Raw genomic sequence first — 24,617 nt, forward strand, 5'->3', positions numbered from 1 at the left:
AAGTATCATGGAGGGAAATTACATGCGGGGTTCCAGGTGTGAAGACATGAGTTAGGGAAAGGAAAAACAACAGACCCCAATGGGGCAAGGGTTGTTCCAGGGTGTTTCACAGAAATAATCAAGGGACCTCAATTTCACAGAAATCATTAAGGGGCTCCTTGTAGGAGGGGGAGGAGTAACACAGTACCCCAAATATTGGGGACTGTTCACCCCCCCCAGGAGCCATTTTGAGGTTTTAATGTAAGACCCCAATGGCAGGATGTTCCACATCCATCATCAAGGATTTGCAATATTCGCATACGCTGGACGTCCAACGGGACTGTGGGGACTGGAAAAATCAGTCCAGGTTCTGGGTTTGCGTCCTAAGAGGACAGGCCTGGGGCGCCACACGGCTCCTCTTCAGTAGCTGCCGGAGCTGCAGACATGACAAGGCGGGGGCAAAGTGTGGGAAGGCTGGAAGGAGGGTGGGGGAGGCAGACCCTGCCAAGCTGGGGGTCAGAGGGGGGAGAAGCTGAGTGGGGCTGCTTGGGTTTGAAGGTCAGAGGCTCAGAGTCAAGCTGAGCTGGAGGGGAAGTTCCCACGCTGAGGAAGGACCCGGAGCCAGAACTGAGGATGAAGGGAAAGGTGTTGGGGGTCAGGGGTTAGCAATGAGGAGTGGGGGTCAAGGGTCAAAGGGAAGGAGGTCAGGAAAAGTCCCCATGATGAGGTAAGGGGTCAAATACTGAGGTCAAAGGTGACATTTTGAAGTAGGCGCTGGGTGAGGGTCAAGATCACCTTCTAAGGTTATAATCCACCCTCTAAAGTTGGGAATGAGAGGGGTCGGGGTTCACTCTGTTAGGTCAGAGGCCACTCTGCAGCCAGGTAGGCTCTGAACTCACCCCCTCGGGGCCCGGCCCGGGCCGCAGCAGATGGACAGGCTGCTCGTTCTCCAGGTTGCGCAGTGTGGGATCTGCCCCAGCTGCCAGCAGGCGCCTCACGATGGCCTCCTGGGTCGGCCCCGGGGGCAGGGCGGCTGCCATGTGGAGGGCTGTGTTCCCATGGGCCTGGGGAAAGACAGAGGCCTCTAAGGATGTGCGCAGCCGGGCTGAGTCCTCGACGCCACACTTCCTGTTCTGCTATTCCCTCACCCAGACCCTGCCTTCGTGTCCACATCCTGCTCCTTTCACATCCTGCTCCTTTCACATCCGGTTCCCCCACACAGCCACACCCCTCTGTCTACGCCCCACACTTACCTCCCAGCGTACATCCCCATTCCACACAGCACCCGTGCATGTCACACATTGTCCCCTCTGCAGTCACCACCACAGGACTCCCAACATCCCACTGTCCCTCTTGCTATATCTCACACAAGCTGCACGCCGCAACCTAGCCCCCCACCTTCATGTTCACAAAAGCCCGCAGGTCTCCCCGTGGCAGCTCCAGCAGCAGCTGAACCAAGGTAGGGTTGGCGGCCTGCACGGCCAAGTGCAGAACTGTCTTGTTGCTCTTGATCTCCTGCAGGGTGGGGATGACAGAGGTCAGGCCAGGCCTCACACCCAGGCGCCCTCTCACAGGATCCAAGAGCCTTTAGGACCCTGATTCCTCCTTTGCCAGTCCCCCCCAGGAGTACCCTACACAGCTGCGTGTGTTGCGCACTGCACAAGAGTCCAGCATCCAAGGGGCTGCGGTTCTCATCACACACATCACAGAATGTACACTTACGGTGACAGCTGTCCAGCCCAAGTGTCTTTGAGAAAGAAATTCCTAATCTTCTAGAGGGGCTCTCTGGGCTGGCAGCTAGCCTGGACACCCCATATTCCATTATGCATAGTAACAGGCACACCCACATCCCACATGGACTGTTCTTTATCTACCAGGATGGGCGTTGGGCAGCATTAATCAGTGGGATAAGAAAACTTTACTCCATTTCCATATGGAGCAGTTCTCTGTATTTTGGAGCAAATAAAGACATTTCCATAATGAAACTTTGGGATGTCTTAAAAGGGTTTGTAATGAAAATGAACAGCAAAAAAAAGTATTTTTGGGCAGGACCAACCTAGTTGGCTCACTAAGTAAGTCATGAAAATAAAACAGTGATAGAGGGGTTTATGGCTTTACATGAGTCCTAGGGGTTTTCATTAAAAAAATAAATAAACGAACATACATCACTTTGGAGCTAAAGATCTGAACACAGGATATTATGAGATTGTTGATTTTTAAAGGTGGAATAATGGTTTTGAGGTAAAAAGAGTTATCTTTTAAAGATACCAAGTATATTTTTTTAATACCTTTTTTTTAAGATTTATTTATTTATACAAGCACTGGGTACAGTCAGAAGCGCGGGAGGGTAAGAGAATTCACCAGAGCCAGAGTGGGGAGCAGAACAGGCAGACTGACGAAGTACACCGCTGAGGGGAGCAGCAGGCAGCAGGAGAGGCCTGCGTGCCATGTGGGACCCTCACCCGGCAGCGGGGGATCGAACCGTCGCTGCAGAGGCTGCGAGCAGCTTCGCAGCCCAGCGCTCAACCGCTGCGCCACTAGGGAGGCCCCAAAGATACCAAGTATTCAGATAAAATTAACACATTTAGATTTGCTTAAAATAGAGGGATTTGGGAGCCTCCCCAGTGGCGCAGTGGGTTGAGCGCAGCACTGCGCAGCTGCCCACAGCCTTTGCACTGTGGGTTCGATTCTCAGCCAGCCAGGGAGATTCCCACATGGCACAGCAGACCTCTCCTGTCGTGCCCGCTGCTCCCCTCGGCAGTGTATTTCGGTCGTCTGCCTGTTCTGCTCCCCACTCTGTCTCTGATGAATCCTCTCACCCTCCACACCTCTGGCCTATACCCCAGCTCTTGTATAAAAAATAAATAGATATTTAAATAAATAAATCTTTAAAAAAAATAGAGGCATTTGCTTAAATAGAGGGATGTTTGGAGCAGGACCAGCTGAATTGATGGTTATTGATGTTAGATATGCGGAGTTTATTGTGCTAATTCTGCGCGTTATCTTTGCTCAAAATTCTTTAGCTAAAAACACCCCAATCATTAAGTGGATATTTAATTCTCTCAGCCAGCCGATGAAGAAACTACTATCAGGGGAAGGAAGAGATACCTACAATATATAAGAATAGAATTGTTAAGAGCAGGATTCAGAAGTCAGAAACTTGGGTCCTAATCCCCTCTCATAAACTCACAAGCTATAAGATTTTTAATTCCTTGTGCCTCAGTTTCCCTATCAGTAACAATGGCACACCTATCCAAGGGTATCTTTAGGGAGCCAATAAGCTAATCGGTAAAGCTCAGTGCTGGATGAGAAGTCAGTGCTTGATAAATATAAACTAAGACCAGTAATATGGTCCAGCCACTATGGAAAGCTGTCTGGAGGTTCCTCAGTCTACTAAAAATGAAGTAAAATAGGTCATATGACCCAGAAATTCCACTCCTATGAATCTATCCAAAGAACACAAAAACATTGATCCAAAAGAACACCTGTACCCCTATGTTTATTGCAGCACTATTTACCATAGGTAAAACCTGGAAACAACCCAAATGCCCAGAAATAGATGACTACATCAAGATGTGGTATATGTACACAACGGAATATTACTCAGCAATCAAAAAAGATAAACTCATGCCATTCGCAGCAATGAGGATGGAGCTAGAAGGAATTACGCTCAGTGAAATAAGCCAGAAGGATAAAGAAAAATATCAGATGGTTTCACTTATAGCAGGAATGTAGGGGAACCAAATAAGACATCAGTGCAAAAAAATAACAGTACAAAACACAACAAAGCAAAACCAGACAATTATAAACCAGAGACATCCTAGAGGGGAGGAGGAGGGAGAGGGATCAGAGGGAGGGAGGGAGGAGCACAGGAGACTGAGGTGATGGTGCACGGGTGCACTGGGGAAGGAAGCTCTATGGGGACTCCACCTGAAGGGGTAGGGGGAAGCAAATATAGTTTAAAAATGAACAATGATGTAAAAAATTAAAAGTTTAAAAAAATATAAAGTAAGACCAGTAATAGTATTTCCACTGAAACACAGAGAAGTATAGTGTTCAAGGCCACACTGCTGGGAAGAGGTAGAGCACCAAGGTGCCCTGCCCCCACCTCAAAACCCCAGAGGGGCCAGCTGTCCACTGCCCAGCTCACCTGGCTGGTGTGATCAGCACCCACGTGCAGCAACATCTGGACGCAAGTCAACCTGTCTCGGGCCTGGGTATTCAGAGCCAGGGGGCCTAGGTCAGGCGGGTGCATAGCGACGTTGAGGGCCAAGATGGCTGTGTGGAGCGGGGTGAGGCCTGCAGAACGGAGGCAGTGAGGGCTCTGCATCTGGGGCACCCCCTCCCACCAGCACCCCCTGCCACCGCTCAACTTACCCTCGAAGTCTCTGGCTTCTAAGTTAACCCGAACCCCTGAATTGAACACAGCCTGGGGGGAAGAGAAGGCAGAGTGCTGGATTAGGGTCTCTTCCATCTCCTGGAAGCTGGGATCTAGCTCACCTGTCCACCCCATTCACCCCACCTGCCAGCAAGTCATACCGAGAGGACTCCTGGGAGCCCATAGGTAGCAGCCACGTGCAAAACAGAACGTCCCTGGTGGTCAGTGGCATTGGGCTCTGCTCCCAGGTTCAGCAGATCCTCGACAATCAAGGGCTGGTTGGCAGCAGCAGCCACCAGGAGAGGGGTCTGTGGGTGACAGGAAAGGTCAGATCTCAGGCTCCTCTCCTCTGAAAACCACAAATCCCAGGCCCCCTACCCTCTGCCTTCAGATCCAGCCAGTAGTCCAGACCCCAGGCCTCACCTTGCCCTTATGCTCACGGATGTCCAGACGTCTATATACCTGAAGCACCTCAGCTGCAGCGTATGCTGCCCAGCGCAGCCCCCGAGCAGCAAACAGGTGCAGGAACCTGAGGACAAGGGTGGAGGCAGCAGTGAGTATGGCCAGCCCCTAGCTGCGCCAGGAGCCCACAGACCCCACCCCGGCCACTCCCTGATACTCACGTGTCTCCGTCCTCATCCTGCGCCAGCAGTTGTTGAGGCCCCAAAGCCAGAATGTGAGCGCGGGCTGTGTCCAGGGATGTGCTGGTGACCACAGGGGGCAACTGTGGGGGACCTGAGGGGAGTCCAGAACCCCTCCAAGATCCTGCCTGTGACAGGGAAGGTTCTGCATAGAGCCGGGTATCCAGGGGGTCCTGAAGGATGCCAGTGGGGGGAGAGTCAGTCTTAAGAATGCCCTCCCCTCTTCCTGACCCACCACATACACACAGAAGCCCAGGGGAATGGCTGGGTGTCTCACTGGTGCCAGGTGACTCTGGACCCTTAGGCCTCAGTTTTGCCCATCTGAGGAATGGGACCTTCACCCCATCCCAGACATCTCAGAATGCTACGTGAAGGTGACTGGGAAACTTAGGGGCCCCCTTGGCATCTTATTCCCTCTCTAGAGCTCACCTCCATTCCCAGGGAAAACGGACACGGCCTCCCCAGGTCCAAGGGTGGGTAGAAGTCAGGAGTCAGGAAACCTTCAGCAGCAGAGGAGGCAGGGTAAGGGTAGGGGCTGTCTGCGTACGCAGCATTCGTGTTGGGATCCCAGTCTGGAAAGCCTGGATGGGGAGCCAGGCTGCCGGGTCCGGAGCCCAAAGTCTCCTGGTGAGCTGGGTAGGGAGTATGGCCTGCGTGTGAGAGGAGGGCCGGGGACAACCTGGTTACCGGAGTCAGGCAAGCCACAGCTGCAGCAGCTGGATGAGGATCTGGATGTTCCCAAGGCACAGAAAGCGAGTGCTTCTGTGACACAAGGGGAAGGAACCCAGAATCCTGAGGCACCAGAAGCAGACGCTTGGACTTCTGGGACACTGAGAGGTGGAGGGCCCAGATTCCTGGAACACCATGAACTTGGGAGTCTTAGGTACCTAGTGTCCCCCAAAGGATATCAGCAGGGAAGCCCGGAGATCAAATTTCTAAGGGGTCCCAGCAAGAATGAGAGCCTGGCACCTCCCTGGTGGTGCGAGGGGTTAAGCATAGCTCTGTGAAGCTATCCACAGCCTCTGCAGCACCAGTTCAATCCCCGGTCAGGGAGCTACCCACATGGCACTGCAGACCTCTCCTGTCTCGCCCGCTGCTCCCCTCAGCAGTGTATTTCAGTCGATCTGTCTGTTCTGCTCCCTACTCTGTCTCTGGTGTGTCCTCTCACCCCCCACACCTCTGGCCTGCACCCCAGCTTTTGTATGCATAAATCTTAAAAAAAAAAAAAAAAAAAAAAGAACGAGAGCCTGGCATGTCAGTTCCCAAAAGTTCTGAGATGGGATGTTAGAGGCTCTAAGGGAAGCTAGGGAAGGAGTTGAGGGAACCAGATGAGTCCCCAGACTTACCAGCCTCACCCTCACTCACAGATGGGGTCAGGGACTGAGCCAGGGGCGCCGGGAACTGTCCCTAGAGAGCAGAAACAAAAAGGGAAAAGGGTGAATTTACCTGGTGGATTTCTCAGCAGCCATTCCCCACCCCCAGGGCATCTCTCCCCATGCCAGCAAGTCGGCGGCGGGTCCCTGCCCAACAGGAGGAGGCCTCGTGGGGGTTGCCATCAGCTCCCAGATTGACAGGGCTCCTGGGCCTCACCGGTACCCCACCAGCGGCAGGCTGCTGCTGGCGGCGCCTCTGTTCTTCCAGGAGCTTCTTCACGGTCTGCGAGGGGCAGTGGCTGCGCTCGCTCCGGCTCACTGTTGGCGGCGGGAAGGAAGTCATCAGCGCCCCAAGTCCCCCCGCCGGGGGCGCGGGGGAGTGGATCTGGGCGACCTCCCCGCCCTCCCGCGCGGAAAAACTGGCACACTGCTGCGGCCTGAGAACTAGCTCCAAAGCCCATCGAAGATTTCGGGCGCGGGGCCCGCCTCCGCTCTTCCTTCCCTTTGCTCCGCACTTTCCCCCTGACCCAACTTTCCACCAGCGTCGTGGAAACTGCGCGAGGAGGAGGAGGGCGCCCCTTGCCGATCCCCGTCCGCTTCCGTGAAAAACACAGCCCCCCCCCCAGTCTCCCAGGCCTGCCTGAGCCCCGGGAGGCGCGGGGCCCCCCTCTCTGGAGATGCCAACATCTCTTTACCCCAAAAGCTGGCACTGCTTTCTCAGGACACCGAGCCCGCGAGTCCAGGGTTCCCTAGCTCGTCAGGCTCCGGAGGTTCGGATCCCGCCTCAGCTTCAGACCCAAGCGTCGAGGGCGCACCCCGCAGAAGCTGAGCCCCTGCTGCCCCACGACCCTGAGCCCGCGCCCCGATCTGGGACGCCCACTCTCCGGACGCCGCGCCCGCGCCCGCGCCCACGCGGCCCGGGTTCCGGCGGGGGAAGGGTTAAGCGGGGGAGGGCCGGCTCCGAGGCGGCGACGCGCTGACGTCACGGCGCTCACGCAAGGGAATCTTCCATTCCCCGCCCCCGCCCCTTCCCCCCGCAGGTGTCCGGCGCGGGGCGGGGCGCCGGCCGAGCGTGGCGCAAGTGGAATCCCCGCACGTGGGGAATTCCCGGTCCGCTGGGGACCCTGGACCCGGCCCGGCCGGGAATCCCCGGGCGCGGACGGGGCGCCCGCCGGCGTGGACCCCCGCGCCGGGCGCCGGCCCTTGCGCTGCGAGACGGCGGCTGAGTGGAGGCGACCACGCCCCCCAGCCCCGCTCGGGCCCTTCCCCCACCGGGGGTCCCGGCCGCCGGCCCCCGCCCCCCCAGCACCCCGGGACCCGGGCCTCCGCCCTCACGCACGCGGCGCCCGGGACCCCGGATCCCCGATCTCCCCCCCGCCCCCTCGCCCCTCACCCCACCCCCGGGACTCGGGGGTCCAGAGTCCCAACCCCGCTTCATCGAGACCCAGAAGTCCGGGCCGCCTGCCCCCTCCAAACACCGGGTACCCCCCTCGGGGCTCCGCCTGGAAGGCCCGGCCCCGGCCCCGGGGCCCTGAGGGCGCGACTCCCGGCGCCTCGCTCTCGGGGAGGCCGAGCGGGCCTCGCCTCCCGCCCCCGTTACCTCTGGGATTCCTCGGCGTGGACGGCGGGCCCCCAGGGCCCCGGCCTCGGCGCTGCGCCAGCCTCGCTGTTACCCCGCGGAGCCGCCGCCGGGTCCCCGTTCTTGCGTCGGGCCCCCGCGAGTTTTTAAACTGGGGTTCTGACACCGCCCAGTCCCGGATCAGCCCCACCCACCCGGCCGGGACTCCCCACGTCACACTCCAGCAAAGCCACCCTCGGGGGGCGGGGCTGCCCCTGAGCGCCGACCCGGCTCTCCTGGGAATGAGGGAGCTGGGACCCCATCTTTGTTCTAAGGGGCCTGGGGTAGCAGCCTCCTGAAGGAGAACTCTGGGGGCCGGGACTTCTGGGTTTCTGTGCAAGGGGGTGCTGGAGGCCGTAACTCCTGGCCCTGGGCTGGGAGGGTTCGGTGTTACTGGGTTCTGGGTTGGAGCCAGCTGGGAGCCCCAACCTCCTGGGCCCCAGGAGTGAAGGGCTGTAGGAAAGAGTGGGACAGGTGGATTCAGATTTCTTCTTCATCCCCACATCTCTTCTGTTTCAGAGGTCATTCGCATTTATTTATTCGTCATTAAAAATAATTATCACTGGGCCTCCCCGGTGGCGCAGCGGTTGAGCGCTGGTTTACGAAGCTGCCCGCAGCCTCTGCAGCGCGGGTTCGATCCCCAGCTGCTCCCCGGCCACCGGAGGAGGGTCCCACATGGCGCGCAGACCTCTCCTGCCGCCCGCTGCTCCCCTCAGCAGTGTGCTTCGGTCCTTCTGCCTGTTCTGCTCCCCGCTCTGGCTCTGGTGAATTCTCTCACCCTCCCGCGCTTCTGACTGTACCCAGTGCTTGTATAAATAAATAAACAAATAATAAATAAGTAAATAAATAAATTCTTTAAAAAAAAAATTATCACTGCAGGGGCCTCCCCGGTGGTGCAGCGGGTTGAGTGCAGCGCTGTGAAGCTGTCCGCAGCCTCTGCAGCGCAGGTTCGATTCCCGGCCTGTCAGGGAACTACCCACATGGCGCAGCAGACCTCTCCTGTCTCACCCGCTGCTCCCCTCAGCAGTGCTTTCTGCCTGTTCTGCTTCCCACTCTGTCTCTGGTGAATCCTCTCACCCTCCCGTGCCTCTGGCCTGTACCCCAGCTATTGTATAAATTAAAAAAATATGAAAAAAATAATTATCACTGCAGCTACACCCTTGGCTGGGTGTTGTGTGTTAAACCGGCAGGAATTCCCAGACCTGAAGCCCACTGGCATTCCAGTGGGAGGCTGGTTCTCATTTCCCCTTTCTGTGCCTCCACCAGCACTGACTGTTCTCCGAATCTGTCCCTGCTTTCAAGATTCCACACTCTCCTGTTCCTCCTCCCTCCCTTGTGGCGCCTTCTCCATTCCCCTGGCTGTTTCCTCCTTTTCTCTTGCTGTCTGTGTTTGGGGGTGGCAGGAAGGAGGTGTCTACTCACTTCCTCAGTGATCTCATCCAGTCTTGTGGTTTTAAATACTATCCATTTGCCATAACCCCCAAATTTACATGTCCAGGCCAGACTTAGGCCCTGGACCCCAAATGCATGCACGCTCATCCCACTTGACTTCTACACAGGCATTTCCAACTCAGCACTTTCCCCTTCCATCTGTCAAAGGTTACTCCAGCTTTTCAGTTGCCCAGGCTAGAAACTTCGGTCATCCTGGATCCTTCTCTCTCACTCTCTCTCACGCACAGACACACCCGCACCGCCGATTGCATCTACTTCAAAATTCTTTCCAGAATCTTCCCAGCGCCCACACCTTGGTCCACCTGTCACTGCCCGCTTGGAATATGATGGCAGCCCCCCTGGTCTCTCCAATTCTCTCTTGAATTGGTGCCCAGATTGCATCTACTTCAAAATTCTTTCCAGAATCTCCCCAGCGCCCACACCTTGGTCCACCTATCACTGCCCGCCTGGAAAATGATGGCAGCCTCCCTGGTCTCTCCAATTCTCTCTTGAATTGGTGCCCAGAGGCTGTCACTGAGACCCACCACCTCTCAACCTCCCTCTATCGCTCCCCAATACAGGAAGCTAGCAGATGATCTTGCCACCAACTAGTTGACATCCGCTCTCTGCCTCTCTGCGTTGTCTGTCACAACTGCGCCCTAGAACTTCTCCGCCCCTGCCCACCATGGTCCCTCCAGGCAAAATCCTGCTGCTGCTTCTGCTCCCAGGTGAAGCCAGCGGTTATGGGGGTGGCTGGCGGGCAGAGTATTGGTGAAAGGGGTGATTCAGGTCGCATCTGAAGGGGTGGGTGCTGAGGGTGGGTCCTGCTCCCAGTGCCTCTTCACTTCCTGGTGATCCATTTGACTTTAGAGCCTGAGTCTTTGGGGAAAGCAGCTGAGATTTGGGGAGGCTGCCTGATCATCTGCCCTACTCACTGCTGCCTCTGGGCCTCTGCTTCTGTTTTTCGTCTCTCCCTGGATCTCAGGGAGCTCTGCCCACCCCATCCCCCAGTCTGGCCCTCCTCTCTCACTTGACCCCCCCAGAGTGGAGGTTTTTTCCTCGGGACATCACCTTTCCCTACACCTGACTTTCCGAATCACCTGTTTCCCTGATCTACTTTTCCTCTTTTCACAGTGGCAGCCGCTGAGATGGTGCCAGGTGAGAGGTCAACACTCCTTGCTGTCGATTTGCCACTTTAGAACTACTTCTGTCCTTAAAGCGTGTCCAGGGAGTCTTGGAACACCCTCAGAGGCTCTCCAGATCACCCGCTCACCCTGGCTCCCAAATCAGAGCCCGCAAAGGATCTGCAGCCCTCTCTGGGCACGCTCTCCCCATAGCACCACCCCCATCACCAAATTGAAGCCAGCGACCCCCAGCCTCTCTTTGGGAGGCCCTGCTATGCCCAAAGCACAGTCCTTAGGGTCTGGCACCTCCCTCAGCTGCCTGCTTCCCTTGTCCCCGCCCCTCCAGGTTCCTGTCCCGGATGTGGGCCCCCGTCCCCAAAGCTCCAGGCAGCCCTTGTGGCAGCTGATGCGGTGGTGTCGCTGCTGATCCTAGCCGCGGTGTTTGTGTATGTTCGCCTACGTGCAAGGCCCACCCAAGGTGAGGACAGGTCTGAGGGTGAGTGCTGTCCCTAGAGGGGGGGGTCCCTTGGAGGGGGCCCCTGGGGAAGCCCTGGAGGAGGTGCTGGGGAAACCCTGGGGAAGGTGCTCAGGGGAACTCCTGCGGAATCCCCTGAGACAGGGGGTCCCCAGGAAGGGGGCGATGTGTAAGTGTGGGTGGTCAGGCCTCATGATTTCTCTCCCCCGCCTCCAGAAGAAAGCAAAGTCTACATCAACATGCCTGGCAGGGGCTGACCCTCCCCCCTGTAGCTGGGACCTTTGACTTCTGACCCTCTCACCCTGGATTGTGGATGTTGGTATGGGAAGCCCACTCTTGTGTTGGAATAAAATACCAGTTGAAATACCTCTGGTTCTAATTTTTCAAAGAATTGTTCCCTAAAGTCTCTCTCCCATTTAGCTGTTTCTGAGTTCGTGAGACACCCCCCCCCGCACCTCCCCCCTACGCCCCCCCACCCCCCAACCTTGTATATTTCCATTCCCTCAGCCCAAGGGTGTGGAATAACTTGACAGTGGTTTTGTGTTCCATGTTTATTTGGAAACAGTAGTGGGGAGAGGTATGATGTTTAGGGAACACTCTGTGGATCCGCATCTTGGTGGGGGTTAAAATAGGGTGCTGGATGGGCAGCAGGAATGTCTGCATCCAGGCATTAGGCTGTTGACTGCTGTGGTTCAGGCTTATTTGTACTGCTGCCTCTGTATATTGAGGTCGCTGTAGACATCTGATCTCTGCCCTTGGAGCTCCTAAACAAGCAGACAGGAACCAGCATTGTCAGGGTGGGGACCGGAAGTAGAAGGGTTTCAGCAAAAAATACTTAAAAAACTAAATCCAGGGCCTCTTTGGTGGCCTGGGGGCCACCAAAAAGTCTCAGCACCATCACTTTTACGGCCCGAGTTCGATACCCGGCCAGGGAGCTACCCACATGGGGCAGCAGACCTCTCCTGTCTTGCCCACTGCTCCCCGCAGCAGTGTATTAGGTCTGCCTGTTCTGCTCCCCACTGACTCTGGTGAATCCTCTCACCTCCTGGCCTATACCCCAGCTCTTCTACACAAAATAAAAAAAAATTAAAAATAAATAATGAAAGTAATTTTTACAAATCTTACAATGTTTCAAATAAATAAATAAATAAATAAATAAATAAATAAATAAATAAAAACCGTTTTCTCCAAGGGACCTGCAAGTCTCCCGGCAGCTTCTCCAACCTTGTAGCCATGGAAAAGATCTGGATTTTACTCAAGTACATTCAATGTCCCCCTTTCTCCTTGGCTTCATCATTTTGATGATAGCCTCAGGGCCTTTGCACATGCTGCTGTTCTCTTTGCCTGGAACACTAGTTCCCTAGATCTGCCCACAGATGGTTCCTTCTCCCCCTGTAAGTCCCGTGAGGCATCTTGATTTCCCCATCTAGCTTCTGCCCCCCACACCCCAGTCACTGTCACATCAGCCAGCTTTATTTCCTTCATGATGCCTTCCCAAATGATCATGTTTGTCAATCGACTTCAAGTCTGTCTCCACAACCAGGACATGAGCTCTGCTGATGTGTCTCCAGGGCCTAGCACATATGTATGTTCAGCAAAGTCCACTGAAGAAATGAATAAGTTGGGGTAATATTTGTCTTTAAAATATCACTGTTGGGGCCTCCCTGGTGGCGCAGCGGGTTGAGCACTGCTCTGTGAAGCTGTCCGCAGCCTCTGCAGTGCGGGTTCAATTCCCGGCCGGCCAGGGAGATTCCCACATGGCATGGCAGACCTCTCCTGTCATGCCCGCTGCTCCCCTCAGCAGTGCTTTTTGGTCTGTCTGCCTGTTCTGTTCCCCTCTCTGACTCTGGTGAATCCTCTCACCCTCCCACGCCTCTGGCCTATAACTCAGCTCTTGTATAAATAAAAAATAAATCTTTAAAACAAAAACAAAAATAAAATATCACTGCTGGGCCTCCCTGGTGGCTCAGGCATTAAGTCCCAGCACTATGAAACTATTGCCAGCGCCTGCAGCAGGAGTTCGATCCCCGGCCAGGGAGTTGACCCATAGAGTGCAGCAGACCTCTCCTGTCTTGCCCGCTGCTCCCCTCAGCAGTGCATTTCAATAGATCCACCTATTCTGCTCCCCAAACTCTGTCTCTGGTGAATCCTCTCACCCCTTGCACCTCTGGCCTACACCCCAGTTCTTGTATGCATAAACAAACAAATAAACAAATCATTAAAAGAATAATGAAATCTCACTGCCTCCCTGTAGCTGAAAAGCCCCTTCAGTCTTCCGGACCTCAGGGCCTAACTCCTAAAGGATCCTTACACTTTACAGAGAGACATTTTATCCACAGGTGAGGCAAAACAAAGCTGGCTGCTGATAAAGAAAACAGACTTCGCACAACGGGGCTCACGATTGGAGGGGTGGGGAGGTTCTGTGCCCTGAGAGGAAGGCCTCAGACAGGGTCCTGAAATACATGCACACAACCAGTCTGGGTGTGCATCTTTCTGGGGAGGGGTCTGTTTGGCTTCTCAGAAGACCCATGACCCCCTAAAGGGTTAAGGACAGTGTGGCTGACATCTAGACTTGCATCTGCATTGTGGTTCTGAAGATCGGTTTCAAGGGTACTTGCACCCCCCCCCTTGATTATAGGCACAGTTTTGTGTTTCCTTTTATTTTTAAAGATTTATTTATGCATACAAGAGCTGGGGTGCAGGCCAGAGGTGTGGGGTGGGTGAGAGGATTCACCAGAGACAGAGTGGGGAGCAGATCAGGCAGACTGACTGAAATACACTGCTGAGGGGAGCAGCGGGTGAGACAGGAGAGGCCTGCTGCTCCATGTGGGTCAGCTCCCTAGCCGGGGATTGAATTGGTGCTGCAGTGGCTGTTGATAGCTTGATAGCTCTGAGACTTAACACCTGTAATACCAGGGAGGCCCTCAATTTTGTATTCCTTGATTGGATGTTTTTGAGGAATTCCTAGCTTTCACCCATTTCTCCAGGGGCTGAAGGATCCCTCCCCTCTTTAGAGTGAGCAAACTAGGGCTAAATTACGTCCTCTGCCCTTTGGAGAGCTGCTGCCAAAATCGGTTTGTTCTGGGCAGCCATTTCCAGAACAATTTGGAGCCTGCCTTCTGGCAAAGCAGAGCAAGCCCTATATTTCCTGTCACTTTTTAAGCGGAGCATCAGGTTGGGAGCGGCCCCTGAACGCAGTTCTGGACAGATGGCCCACTTGTCCTCAAGGGTTTGGAGAGCCGCCTGCGAAGTGGCTGCAGGGCCTAGGTTTGAAGGGCCCGGGAGCAGTATTTAGGTCAGACCCCCCACAGGGCAGGAGTGAGATGTGAGGGAGAGAAGCTGGTTTCCTCACCTGATATGGCGACTCTGTCTCAGCCATGCGCTGTTTCCGGGACACTGTTGGGGGGAAGGGCGGACAAGGTGCAGAGACAGGCAGGGTGATGAGTCGGAGCCATTTTGCTATTGCAAAAGCCCGCCCCCCCATCACTGTCCCTTTGTATGCTGGTGACTCGGGAGCAGACCCCTCCCTGCCAGGCAAGTTCTCAGAGTGTCCTGGGCCATCCCTGCCAGCCTCACTCACCCTCCGAGGCCGCTCGCCTCCGCGGGACCAGCCGGCCCAGGGAGTACACAGCCAGGGCGATGAGCAGAGTCAGCACCAGGTCCCCCAGCACGATCCCCGCCAGCACACCAGGGCTCACCGCAGAGCACTTGCATTCTGGGGATGTGGCAGGTCAGCAGAGGTCAGTGAAAGTGGGGAATTGGGAGGAGGGGTGAGCGGGAGGACAGAGATGAGGTCTTTGAGAGGTAGGGAGGGAGTTGCAGGGTCTAAGCCTACCTTGCTGGGCCTGGACAGGGCTGAGGTCTGAGGAGAGAAAAAGAAGGTAAGCTGAGGCAGGGGATTCCGACCGGGAGGTGGGTGTAGTCACTGGGGAGGGTGGGTCTCCACAGCTGCGTCTGGTGGGGCCTGCGGGCCAGCATTTAGGCCGCGGGACTGTGTGACTCTTAAACCACTTGTTCTGTTGCAACATCCTCAGCGTCTCTTCCCCCTGCTTCTACCAGAGGCCAAATCTTGGGGGGTCAGGTTCTGGGAGAGACCCACAGGGCTTGGGGGTTTGGGGATCTGCTCCCAGCCTGATCCTCACCTTTGGTTCTCTCTTTCCGCCCTGCTCCCCGCCCTACCCCAAGGGGAGTCCAGGGGCTCAAGGGGCAGCAGCACAAGCCCCCTACTCACCAGCCAGAGTCAGAAGGAGAGGCAGGATCAGGAGCCGGTTGGAGGGTCCAGGGCCCCCCATGACGCAGGCGATGCAGAGGGACACCACAGTCTAAGGGTCAGTGGGATATGGCGTCCAGCCAAGTGAAGGAGGAAGTCTGACGTGGGTGCCGGCAGGAGGGAGGAGGGGACAAAGGGGAGGGACAGAGACATAACACCAGAAAGAGTCAGACCCAGACACCCCAGGAGCCCTGACGCAGCCACTAATGGTGGATGTGAAGGGTAAATGGGAAATACGTCAACTTGACCTCCATCCCCAATTAGGGGTCAGACATCACTGTCACAGGACAGCTGCAACTGACCACAGTTAAAGCCATTTCTGCCTCTTCTTCTTTTTAATATTTACCCCCTTGTTTGTATTTTTTTAAAAGATTTATTTTATTTATACAAGAACGGGTACAGGCCAGATGCGCGGGAGGGTGAGAGGATTCACCAGAGACAGAGTGGGGAGCAGAACAGGCAGACCTACCGAAATACACTGTTGAGGGGAGCAGCGGGCGAGACAGGAGAGGTCTGCTGCATCATGAGTGTTGCTCCGCGGCCTGCGGGGATCAAACCGACACTGCAGATGCTGCAGACAGCTTCACAGCACTGTGCTCAACTGCCTGTGCCACCAGGGAGGCCCTTGTTTGTTTGTTTTTTAAAGATTTATTTATTTATGCATACAAGACCTGGGGCACAGGCCAGAGGTGTGGGGGGTGAGAGGACTCACCAGAGACAGAGTAGGGAGCAGAACAAGCGGATCCACTGAAGCACACTGCTGAGGGGAGCAGCGGGCGAGACAGGAGAGGTCTGCTGCACCATGTGGGTTGCTCGCTGGCTGGGGATCGAATTCGTGCTGCAGAGGCTGCGGATAGCTTCATAGTGCTATGCTTAACCCCTTGCGCCACCAGGTAGGCCCTCTGCCTCTTATTGACTGGACAACCTCGAACAAGTTGCTCAGTTTCTCTGGGCCTCAGTTTCCTCACCTGTAAAACCGGGAGTTAAAATAGTATCTACTTTGTAGGGTGTTGGGGACTCAAATGAATTAGTATTTCTAGAATACGGTCAGACACCTGTCAGCTTGTGATTAGCACCAGCTACACTAATGATTTGATCATCAGAAATGGGTGCTGTTGCCCCTCGGCTATTAAGAAAGCCTCAGGGTGTAGACACCAGTGAGGGGCAGGCCTCCCTGGATAACTCATTTGACCCCCTCACATAGATGCTCTTAATCATCCCATTTTGCAGAAAGGTAAAGACACCTGCCAAGGCTGCGAGGAAATAAATGTGGAAATGGAACCCAGGATCCCAAGACGCACATGTGACCCTGCGAGACGAAGGAAAAGTGAGTCAAAATGAGAGCCAGGGAAGGAGAAAGCACCGGCCAGGCAGGCAGAGAGAGAAGGAACAGGCAGAGGCAGCAACACAGAGCGTAGCACAGGCGGTGGGTGGGTGAGGGACAGTGTGGTGACTGCTGGGCGGGCCTGTCTGCCCCACCAAATGAGGAAGTGGCTGGAAGCAGGACTGAGGGAAGCTACCGGGGAGGAGAGAGGGACGCTCAGCCTAGGCTGGAGCCTGCGCCTGGGCTGGGGAAGGAGGAACCTGAGGTTAGGGCCCTGGGGGATGGGTCAGTAGCAGGAAGTCCACCTCCCCCATCACCCCCTCAGCTCCCTGGTCCTGGGCTTTGGAGAAAAAAGGGGAAACTGGATGTTGGTCATGGGCTGGATACTGGGAGCGAGGGGGTAGGAGTTGGAGTCTGCAGGAGGGTCAGGGCCCAGGCCCAGACGCTCTGGCTGCTAAATGCCACTCTCATCCAGGCCTGGTCTGGTCTGGTCACTGGAGGACCAACAGCCTCCCCCAGACCGCCAGGCCCCGCCCCTGGTAGGCGCTCTAGGCCTCTTAACTGCGGGAGCAGAGTGAGCTGGGAGCCGAGGCCAGAGGAGGCCCTGGGCCAGAGGGCCCCCTGACCTGAATGCGGTTTCTCAGGTTCCTTCTAGCTGGGTCCCAGGAACTTGAGGTACTGGGGTGGTGGGGAGGGGGGAGATGTGAGGGGGAGAAGGGGAGGGCTCCTGCCATGAAAGTTCACGGTGAGGTTTCTGCGAGGTCTATTGAAATAATGCACGCCCGGCACACTCTATAAGCTGAATGGATGTCGTATTATTGTGATATTAGTGCTTAAAGCCTCCCACACCCCTCAGCCTCAGCCTCAGCCTCCTGATCTGACCCACCCCGCTCCAGCCAGGTCCTGGCAGGCCCCACCCAGCAGGAACAGGCGTGGGCACAGCGCAGGGTCATAGTGCTCGAGACTCCCCTCGAACTGCTGAAACGCAGGAAGTCCAAGATGTCCCAAAGGAGCAGACTTGGGTGTTGGCAGATGCTTGTGGGATATGGGGTACAGTCTGTTAACCAAGCAGAAGTGAAGTTTTTCTTTTTTTTTTTTTAGATTTATTTATTAATTTATTTATACAAGAACTGGGGTACAGACCAGATGTGTGGGAGGGTGAGAGGATTCACCAGAGCCAGAGCGGGGAACAGAACAGGCAGACTGACGAAATACACTGCTGAGGGGAGCAGCGGGCCAGACAGGAGAGGTCTGCCACGCCATGTGGGACCCTTGCCGGCCGGCTGGGGATCGAACTGGCGCTGCAGAGGCTACGGACAGCTTCACAGCACGGCGCTCAACCACCTGCGCCACCAGGGGAGGCCCCAGAAGTGAAGTTTTTTAATATTTTAGCAACTGGCACGACTGTGCTGGCATGGGCTGGTCTCCCCTCTAAGCATGGATGAGGTCTTCCCCACTGGTGAAGAAAGAAATGGAGGGTACCCAGCTGACTGGACCTCCCCTACACCACCCCCCCCCCAACCAACGCCACACTCCAGGAAGTAGGACTGCCCCCTCCCTAGATCTGTCAAGTGTCTGGCAGCAGCCGGAATTGACTTTCCCAGAAGCAGGCCATCTCCCCAGCCTGTGACAAGTCTCTGTGTGAAGCTACAGCCCCTCCCCAAACTCCCCTGCTCCCACTTCTGCCTCTAAGCCACACCCACAGCAGTCAGTGGCTGTTTTTTGAAATATCAAAGAACCCAATCTTTTTTAATGGCCAAATATTTGACCACTTTACAAAAAAAGGCGTGCGTGGCCAGCAAGTGTGTGAGAAAGAACACGATAACATAGTCATTAAGGAAATGCAGATTAAAACCACAATGAGACACCACTACACACCACTGGAGTGAGTAAAATGAAAAAGACTGACCCTCTCACGCGTTGCCAAAGTGGGTGCAACTGAAAATCTCGAGCCCTGCTGGTGCGAAACCGAACCCCCACTTGGAAGAAGAGGGGGGTCGTTTCTTGTAAAGTGAAAGTCACGTACCCAGAGACCCAGGAGTTCCGCGGAAGCAGGCATTTACCCAAGAGAAATCAATGCCGGAGTTCACATGAAGTCCTGCCCTCTCCCCTGGCCTCCCCTCCCACAGCGCCTCTCTTGCTTCCCCTGCCCCAGCTGCAGTGGCTTCAAGAAGTCAGGCTCATTCTTACCTCGGGATTTTGGGGCCTGCAGTTTTCCCTGTCTAGTTCCCAAAGTCTGGCTCATTCTCATCCTCCAGGTCTCGGCTCAAATGTCACACCCTCATGGAGGTGTCCCGAGAACACCACTCTGAAGTCACTTCCCACCACCAATTTCATTTTCTTCCTGTATTCATCATACCTGAAATTCTGATTTACATGTTCCCATTTCTATTGTCTGCTTCTTCCTCTAAAATGGAAACTCCAAGAGAGCTGAGGTCTTTTTGCCTTGGTTGCTGTTGTATCACCCATGCACATAGTAGGTGCTCGATAAACATTCTTTGGATAGTGGACTAAGTGATCACTAGCGCTAACAGGCTGGATTAGACAAGGCCCCTCCCCTCTGCAGAGGCTGAGCGTGTCCCAGACAGCTCACTGTTTATTTTTGAATTATCCCCTTGGCAGATAAGAATATTGGTGTCCCCCAATATCCTCTCAGTGGATATGATGGAGGGGGCTCGGGGACCAGGTGATACAGAACACAGAAGGCAGGTGGGCTCTGGGGGCAGAAGAGAGGGGAAAGCTCTTGCTTTCATGACCCCCCCTTGCACCCTGCTGGGAAGGAGACATATGGAGGAGAGACCCATGGGAGAGAGACCTGGGGCAGGAGAGGGGCAATGGTGGCTGTTACCTTGATTTGTACTTCGGTGTTGCTCCTTTTGTCTCAGACTTGTCTGGCCCCTTTCGCTCCCTTCCTAAGGTTCCCCAACAGAAGGGGCCCTGGGCTTGAGGCAAGCTTGGGGGGGGGGATCCTGTTAGGCTGAGCATTTACCAGAAGGGTAATTATCCTTTCTTCTCTTCTCTTTCTATGCATGCTAATTCTGTTACAGTTCTTTCACGCTAGGAGTCTGCTTTGTCTTTGTGCGCACAGATGTCTAGACCTCCTCTGGAGACTGCAAGTTTGGGGGGGTCCCAGCGTGCCTCTCACTCACACACTAAAACCTCCTCTCTCCTCACTCGCTTTCAAATTAAATTCTGATGTGAGTACCAAAATATTTACAGTTGAAATATGATGTCTGGGGTTTTGCTACAAAATAATGGAGGAGCGGGGGTGAGCGGGCCACTGCAGACTGTTCTCGGGGATAAATGGTTATTGAGGATCCTTTGTACTCTTGCGTTTTTCTCTCTTTACAAAATAAGGGTTTGTTTTTTTTTTTTTTTTAGCATGTGGTACATTTCATTGATAGGGCACAGGACACATGCCTGAGCCACAGGAAGGCTGGGAAAGTACGTTTCTGCTTTCTAGATTAGGGAAGCCAAACTCATAAGCAAGAAATTCCCAAAATGTAGAGATGAGGTTTAAAAGACTCTGGATGTCTGGATAGAAAGAAATGTAGAAATGTCTACATCAGGGGGCTTCCCTGGTGGCGCAAGAGGTTGAGCACAGCACTGTGAAGCTATCCGCAGCCTCTGCAGCATGAGTTCGATCCCCGACCAGAGAGCCACCCACAAAGCGCAGCAAACCTCTCCTGACTCGCCAATTGCTCCCCTCAGCAGTGTATTTCAGTCAGTCTGCCTGTTCTGCTCCCTACTCTGTCTCTGGTGAATCCTCTCACAGGCCCCCCTACATTTCTACCCTATACCCCAGCTCTTGTATGCATAAATAATCTTTAAAAAAAGAAAAGAAAAAGAAATGAACTACTGATGCATGCAAAATAGATGAATCTGAAATGCATCATGCAAAGTGGAAGAATCCAGACTCAAAAGTCTTCATAGACAATTCCATTCACATGACATTCTAGAAAGGGCCAACTATAGGGACAGAGAACAGAACCACCTCAGTTCAGGGGCTGGAAGATAAGGGAATGGTGGTTGCAAAGGGGAATGAGGGAACTCCTTCAGGGTGATGGAATTCTTCTCTATTTTTATCATGACAATCATCACATCACTGCATGCATTTGGCAAAAGTCATAGAACAATACACTAAAAAGGATGAACTTAATTCAATGTAAATTACACCCTGAACAAAAGAAAAATAATTAGTTTTAATTAAATGTAAATGGTAAGTCCCAAAGAAACGGGCATCTCTATTTCTATCTCTTTATTTCCTATCAGTTTTGATGTTGATAACTACCCACAGGTTTCCCATTCTGGTTTGTGGCAAAGTGCCAGCAAGTGCCAGCTTGCTAGAAGGTGATTGCGGCAGAAAGCTCATTACTCACCAATATTACTGTCTCCTCCTCTCCTGTTGAAAGAGAATTTATAACTGGGCATCTGGCCCCCTAGTAAGACTATTTCTCGGCCTCTTTGCAGTCAGATGAGGACTTATAACTGGCCAGTGGAATATTCCAGGTTGTGTCCCTAGAGGCAGAGTGTGCCCTCTCTTTCTCCATCCAGCCTCTTGGCTGGAATGTGGGCCACCATCTTAGAGCACTACAGCTGACTTTTCATTTGTAAAATGAAAGTCTTTAAGTATATTTGAAGCCATGCTTGATAACTTTATCAACCGTGGTTTATCCGAACTATGAATGAAGTCATTACAAATGAATTAGAACTCTATAAGCTGATGAAGGGAATTTTAACTGAGAAAAGCAAGATGTAGAGAAGTGAATATAATAGAGTCTCAAACAATGACCAGTAAGAATTCCTTACAGATGTGTGTGTCTGTGCATATTTGAATGATGGCAGAGAAAGCTATGAAAGGATATGCCTCAGGCTGCTATGTTGGTAATACTAGTGACCCGGTGGGCCTCCCCTGGTGGTGCAGCAGTTGAGCACTGGTCTGCGAAGCTGCCCACAGCCTCTGCAGCGCTGGTTCGATCCCTGGCTGCCGACGAGGGTCCCACGTGGTGCGACAGACCTCTCCTGCCGCACCCGCTGCTCCCCTTGTTATAGGACAGGGAGAGGGGCAGCCCAAACCCCGCAAACCTGCCTATTCTAAATGGGTTCTGCCATCCGCCGCATCAACACAAAACACATGAGACTTTAATGGGAAGGAACTTTAATAAAACTAGGAAACAATACAGGTAAGGCAAAGAGTCTAGTTTCTAAATGAAGCACCCAAAGTTACCCGTCCCCTCGTGGGTAAAACTCCATCCAAATGGGATCGGCCCAGAACAAGGCCCCAAAGCCTGCCACAAGTCTAAAGCATCTTCCAGTGGGGACCCACAGAAAAGGGTCACAAACAACCAGACAAGCCCGGAAGGAAAAGAACAAAATCAACATCAAGATAAAAACTGCCATTGTCACCTCCCCACGGGTCTCCCCCACATCTGTGTCACCCCGTCCACGACCAAAAGACAAGCGCAGTTTCTTTACGTGTCTCTAGGCTCCATGCGCCTCCTCCAGGTCTCCTGGCTCCATCCTGCTTCCTTCCTCAGTCTCTTCTGCAGCTTCTTCTCTTCCTGCTCAGCTCCACCCTCCCTTGGGTGGGGCAGGGAACCTCCCCCTTTCCTGGGGACCACCCTGTTACACCCTCAGCAGTGTATTTCGTCAGTCTGCCTGTTCTGTTCCCCGCTCTGGCTCTGGTGAATTCTCTCACCCTCCCGTGCTTCTGACTGTACCCAGTGCTTGTGTAAGTAAGTAAGTAAATAAATAAATCTTTTAAAAAAAAATACTGGTGACCTGGTCTGGGCAGGAGATAGGAAAGCATAAGAGCAAAACAGGATAGAAAATAAAGGAAATATATAACAGTGTTGTCTATAACATGATGCCACTTACATAAAATATATGTAAAACCATGCAAGTCTGCATAGAAAAAAGTGTGAATGCTTTAAAAGGACTTCAAAAGTGGTATCTCTGGGTGATAAAATTAAATAACTTATATTTTATTTAAAAATTTTAATTTTTTTTCAGGAAGCATTTTTAACCTATATGATCAGGAAGAAATGAAGGCAGTTCAGAAAAATGCAATAAATAAATAATGTCAATTTTGTTGGAGAAAAAAAAATACAGGACATTTATTGCCAGTAAGTGTGTTCTAAGAAGCTGGGAACTGCCCTCCACTGGGCAGTTGACAAATGACATTGAAGGTGAACACTGAAGGTGTCACATAAATGACAATGTGTGTGTGTGGGTGGGGGAGGATTACTGAAAGCTTCAATGTATGACTAAGAGGGTAAAGAAATAGCGCCCCAAATCCAGAACAGCACAAGAGAGGAACTTCCAAACTCAAACTTGGTTGTGAAGGCATTTTCCAAGTAGACAGCAGTCTGCCTAGTGGGCTAGCACAAATAAAGGGCCAGGTCTGCCAGGCTGGAGCAGTGGAACCGGCTGTTCATTTAAGCTCAGATCTGGAGGCCTGTAACACTCAGGGCAAGAGTGAGCCAGAAGCCCCCAGCTTTTATGTGAACTTACAGCTTAAACTTGTAGGCCTGTGTGAGACAGGTTAATGCAGGAGGTCTCATCCTAGCTTAAGAGGCTGTCCTGGGGACTCCCTGGTGGCACAAGGGGTTAAGCTTCAGCACTGTGAAGCTTTCCACAGCCTCTGCAGCACGAGTTTGATCCCCAGCCAAGGAGCTACCCACATGGCACAGCAGACTTCTCCCTGCTCCTCTCAGCAGTGTATTTCAGTCAATCCACCTGTTCTGTTCCCCACTCTGTCTCTGATGAATCCTCCTACCCCCCTGCACCTCTGACCTGTACCCCAGCTCTCTTGTATGCATAAACAAATAAATCTTTTTTAAAAAAAAAAAAAGAGGCTGTTCTGGTGTCTGACAGAAGCAACCAATGTCCTCTGTAGAGTTTCATACCCGATTAGGTCTTTGGATTCTTCCTACAAATCCCAGACATTATGAACAAGAACTAGCAGTATGGACAGAGAGGACAGCATCAACACAAACGCTTCAGATACCAGAATGATCGGATCCAGACTATATACCACATCTATATTCAAGGAAACAAAAGTCAAGTTTGAAAATTTAATCAGGGAAGCGGCAACCATAAAAGTGAGAACAAATATTAGAATACCAAACAAAAAGCAATCTAGAAGCAAAAAATACAGTCACTAAAATTAAATACTTCAGTGGATTTTTTTTAAAGATTTATTTATGCATACAAGAACTGGGGCACAGGCCAGAGGTGTGGGGGTGTGGTGAGAGGATTCACCAGAAACAGAGTGGGGAACAGAACAGGCAGCCTGACTGAAATACACCGCTGAGGGGAGCAGCAGGCGAGACAGGAGAGGTCTGCCTTGCCATGTGAGTTGCTCCCTGGCCGGCAGGGAATTGAACTCATGTTGCAGAGGCTGCGGACAGCTTCATAGTGTGGTGCTCAACCCCTTGTGCCACCAGGGAGGCCCAGTGAATATTTTGAACAGAGAATTTTTTAAAAAAAATTTAAGGATTTATGCATACTACAAGAGCTGGGGTACAGGCCAGAGGTGAGGGTGATGAGAGGACCCACCAGAGACAGAGTGGGGAACAGAACAGGTGGAGTGACTGAAATACTCTGCTGAGGGGAGCAGCAGGCGAGACTGGAAAGGTCTGCTGCGCTGTGTGGGTAGCTCCCTGGCAGGGTATCAAACTCATGCTGCAGTGGCTGTGGATAGCTTCATAGTGCTGACACTTAACCCCTTGTACCACCAGGGAGGCCCCAGCAACCTATCTGTAGTTAGTGCTTTTGGTGGTCTTTCATGAAGACCTTCTTTGAGGTTATGAATTTTTTCTATGCTATCCTTTTAAAAACTTTTGTTTTGCCTTTCAGTCTAGATCCACAGTCTACTGAGAGTTGCATGTATAATGAGGTAGGAATCTAATGTTATTTTTGTTCATTTAGATGATAAATAACTCAGCCTATTTATTGAAAAGGCCATCTTTTCCTCTCCTGCTCTGTAGTAAAATCTCTATT

The 24,617-nt window shown here is 53.1% G+C and overlaps 3 protein-coding genes across 3 annotated transcripts; 1 reads left to right on the plus strand and 2 right to left on the minus strand.

Moving 5' to 3' along the window:
- Window positions 1–337: 337 nt before the first annotated feature.
- Window positions 338–8,252, minus strand: NFKBID (NFKB inhibitor delta; the record flags this gene model as incomplete). Its single annotated transcript, XM_084256892.1, has 13 exons — window positions 338–415; window positions 879–1,043; window positions 1,378–1,494; window positions 4,130–4,278; window positions 4,357–4,408; window positions 4,519–4,665; window positions 4,781–4,886; window positions 4,981–5,126; window positions 5,428–5,648; window positions 6,345–6,405; window positions 6,589–6,689; window positions 7,972–8,101; window positions 8,145–8,252. The coding sequence occupies 13 exons, from the start codon at window positions 8,250–8,252 to the stop codon at window positions 338–340; spliced, it is 1,581 nt and encodes a 526-aa protein (XP_084113018.1).
- A 1,819-nt stretch (window positions 8,253–10,071) lies between these two features.
- Window positions 10,072–11,063, plus strand: HCST (hematopoietic cell signal transducer). The gene is made up of 3 exons (XM_084257913.1): window positions 10,072–10,148; window positions 10,555–10,578; window positions 10,891–11,063. Exons 1-3 carry the CDS (start codon window positions 10,106–10,108, stop codon window positions 11,055–11,057), a joined length of 234 nt encoding a protein of 77 aa, XP_084114039.1. The 5' UTR covers window positions 10,072–10,105; the 3' UTR covers window positions 11,058–11,063.
- A 654-nt stretch (window positions 11,064–11,717) lies between these two features.
- On the minus strand, window positions 11,718–15,311 carry TYROBP (transmembrane immune signaling adaptor TYROBP; the record flags this gene model as incomplete). The annotated part of the gene is made up of 5 exons (XM_084256671.1): window positions 11,718–11,783; window positions 14,372–14,415; window positions 14,600–14,734; window positions 14,855–14,881; window positions 15,251–15,311. 5 exons carry the CDS (start codon window positions 15,309–15,311, stop codon window positions 11,718–11,720), a joined length of 333 nt encoding a protein of 110 aa, XP_084112797.1.
- Between the last annotated feature and the right edge of the window lie 9,306 nt (window positions 15,312–24,617).

Source organism: Talpa europaea (assembly GCF_964194135.1).
Source record: "Talpa europaea genome assembly, chromosome: 16".
Classification (NCBI taxonomy): Eukaryota; Metazoa; Chordata; class Mammalia; order Eulipotyphla; family Talpidae; genus Talpa; species Talpa europaea.

What these genes read in the sequence shown, in the direction of transcription:
- HCST (XM_084257913.1), top strand. Translation starts at nt 10,106, where the DNA reads ATGGTCCCTCCAGGCAAAATCCTGCTGCTGCTTCTGCTCCCAG. An exon ending in GCTGCTGCTTCTGCTCCCAG is followed by an intron (nt 10,149 to 10,554) that starts GTGAAGCCAGCG and finishes CTCTTTTCACAG; the next exon opens with TGGCAGCCGCTGAGATGGTG. An exon ending in AGCCGCTGAGATGGTGCCAG is followed by an intron (nt 10,579 to 10,890) that starts GTGAGAGGTCAA and finishes CCGCCCCTCCAG; the next exon opens with GTTCCTGTCCCGGATGTGGG.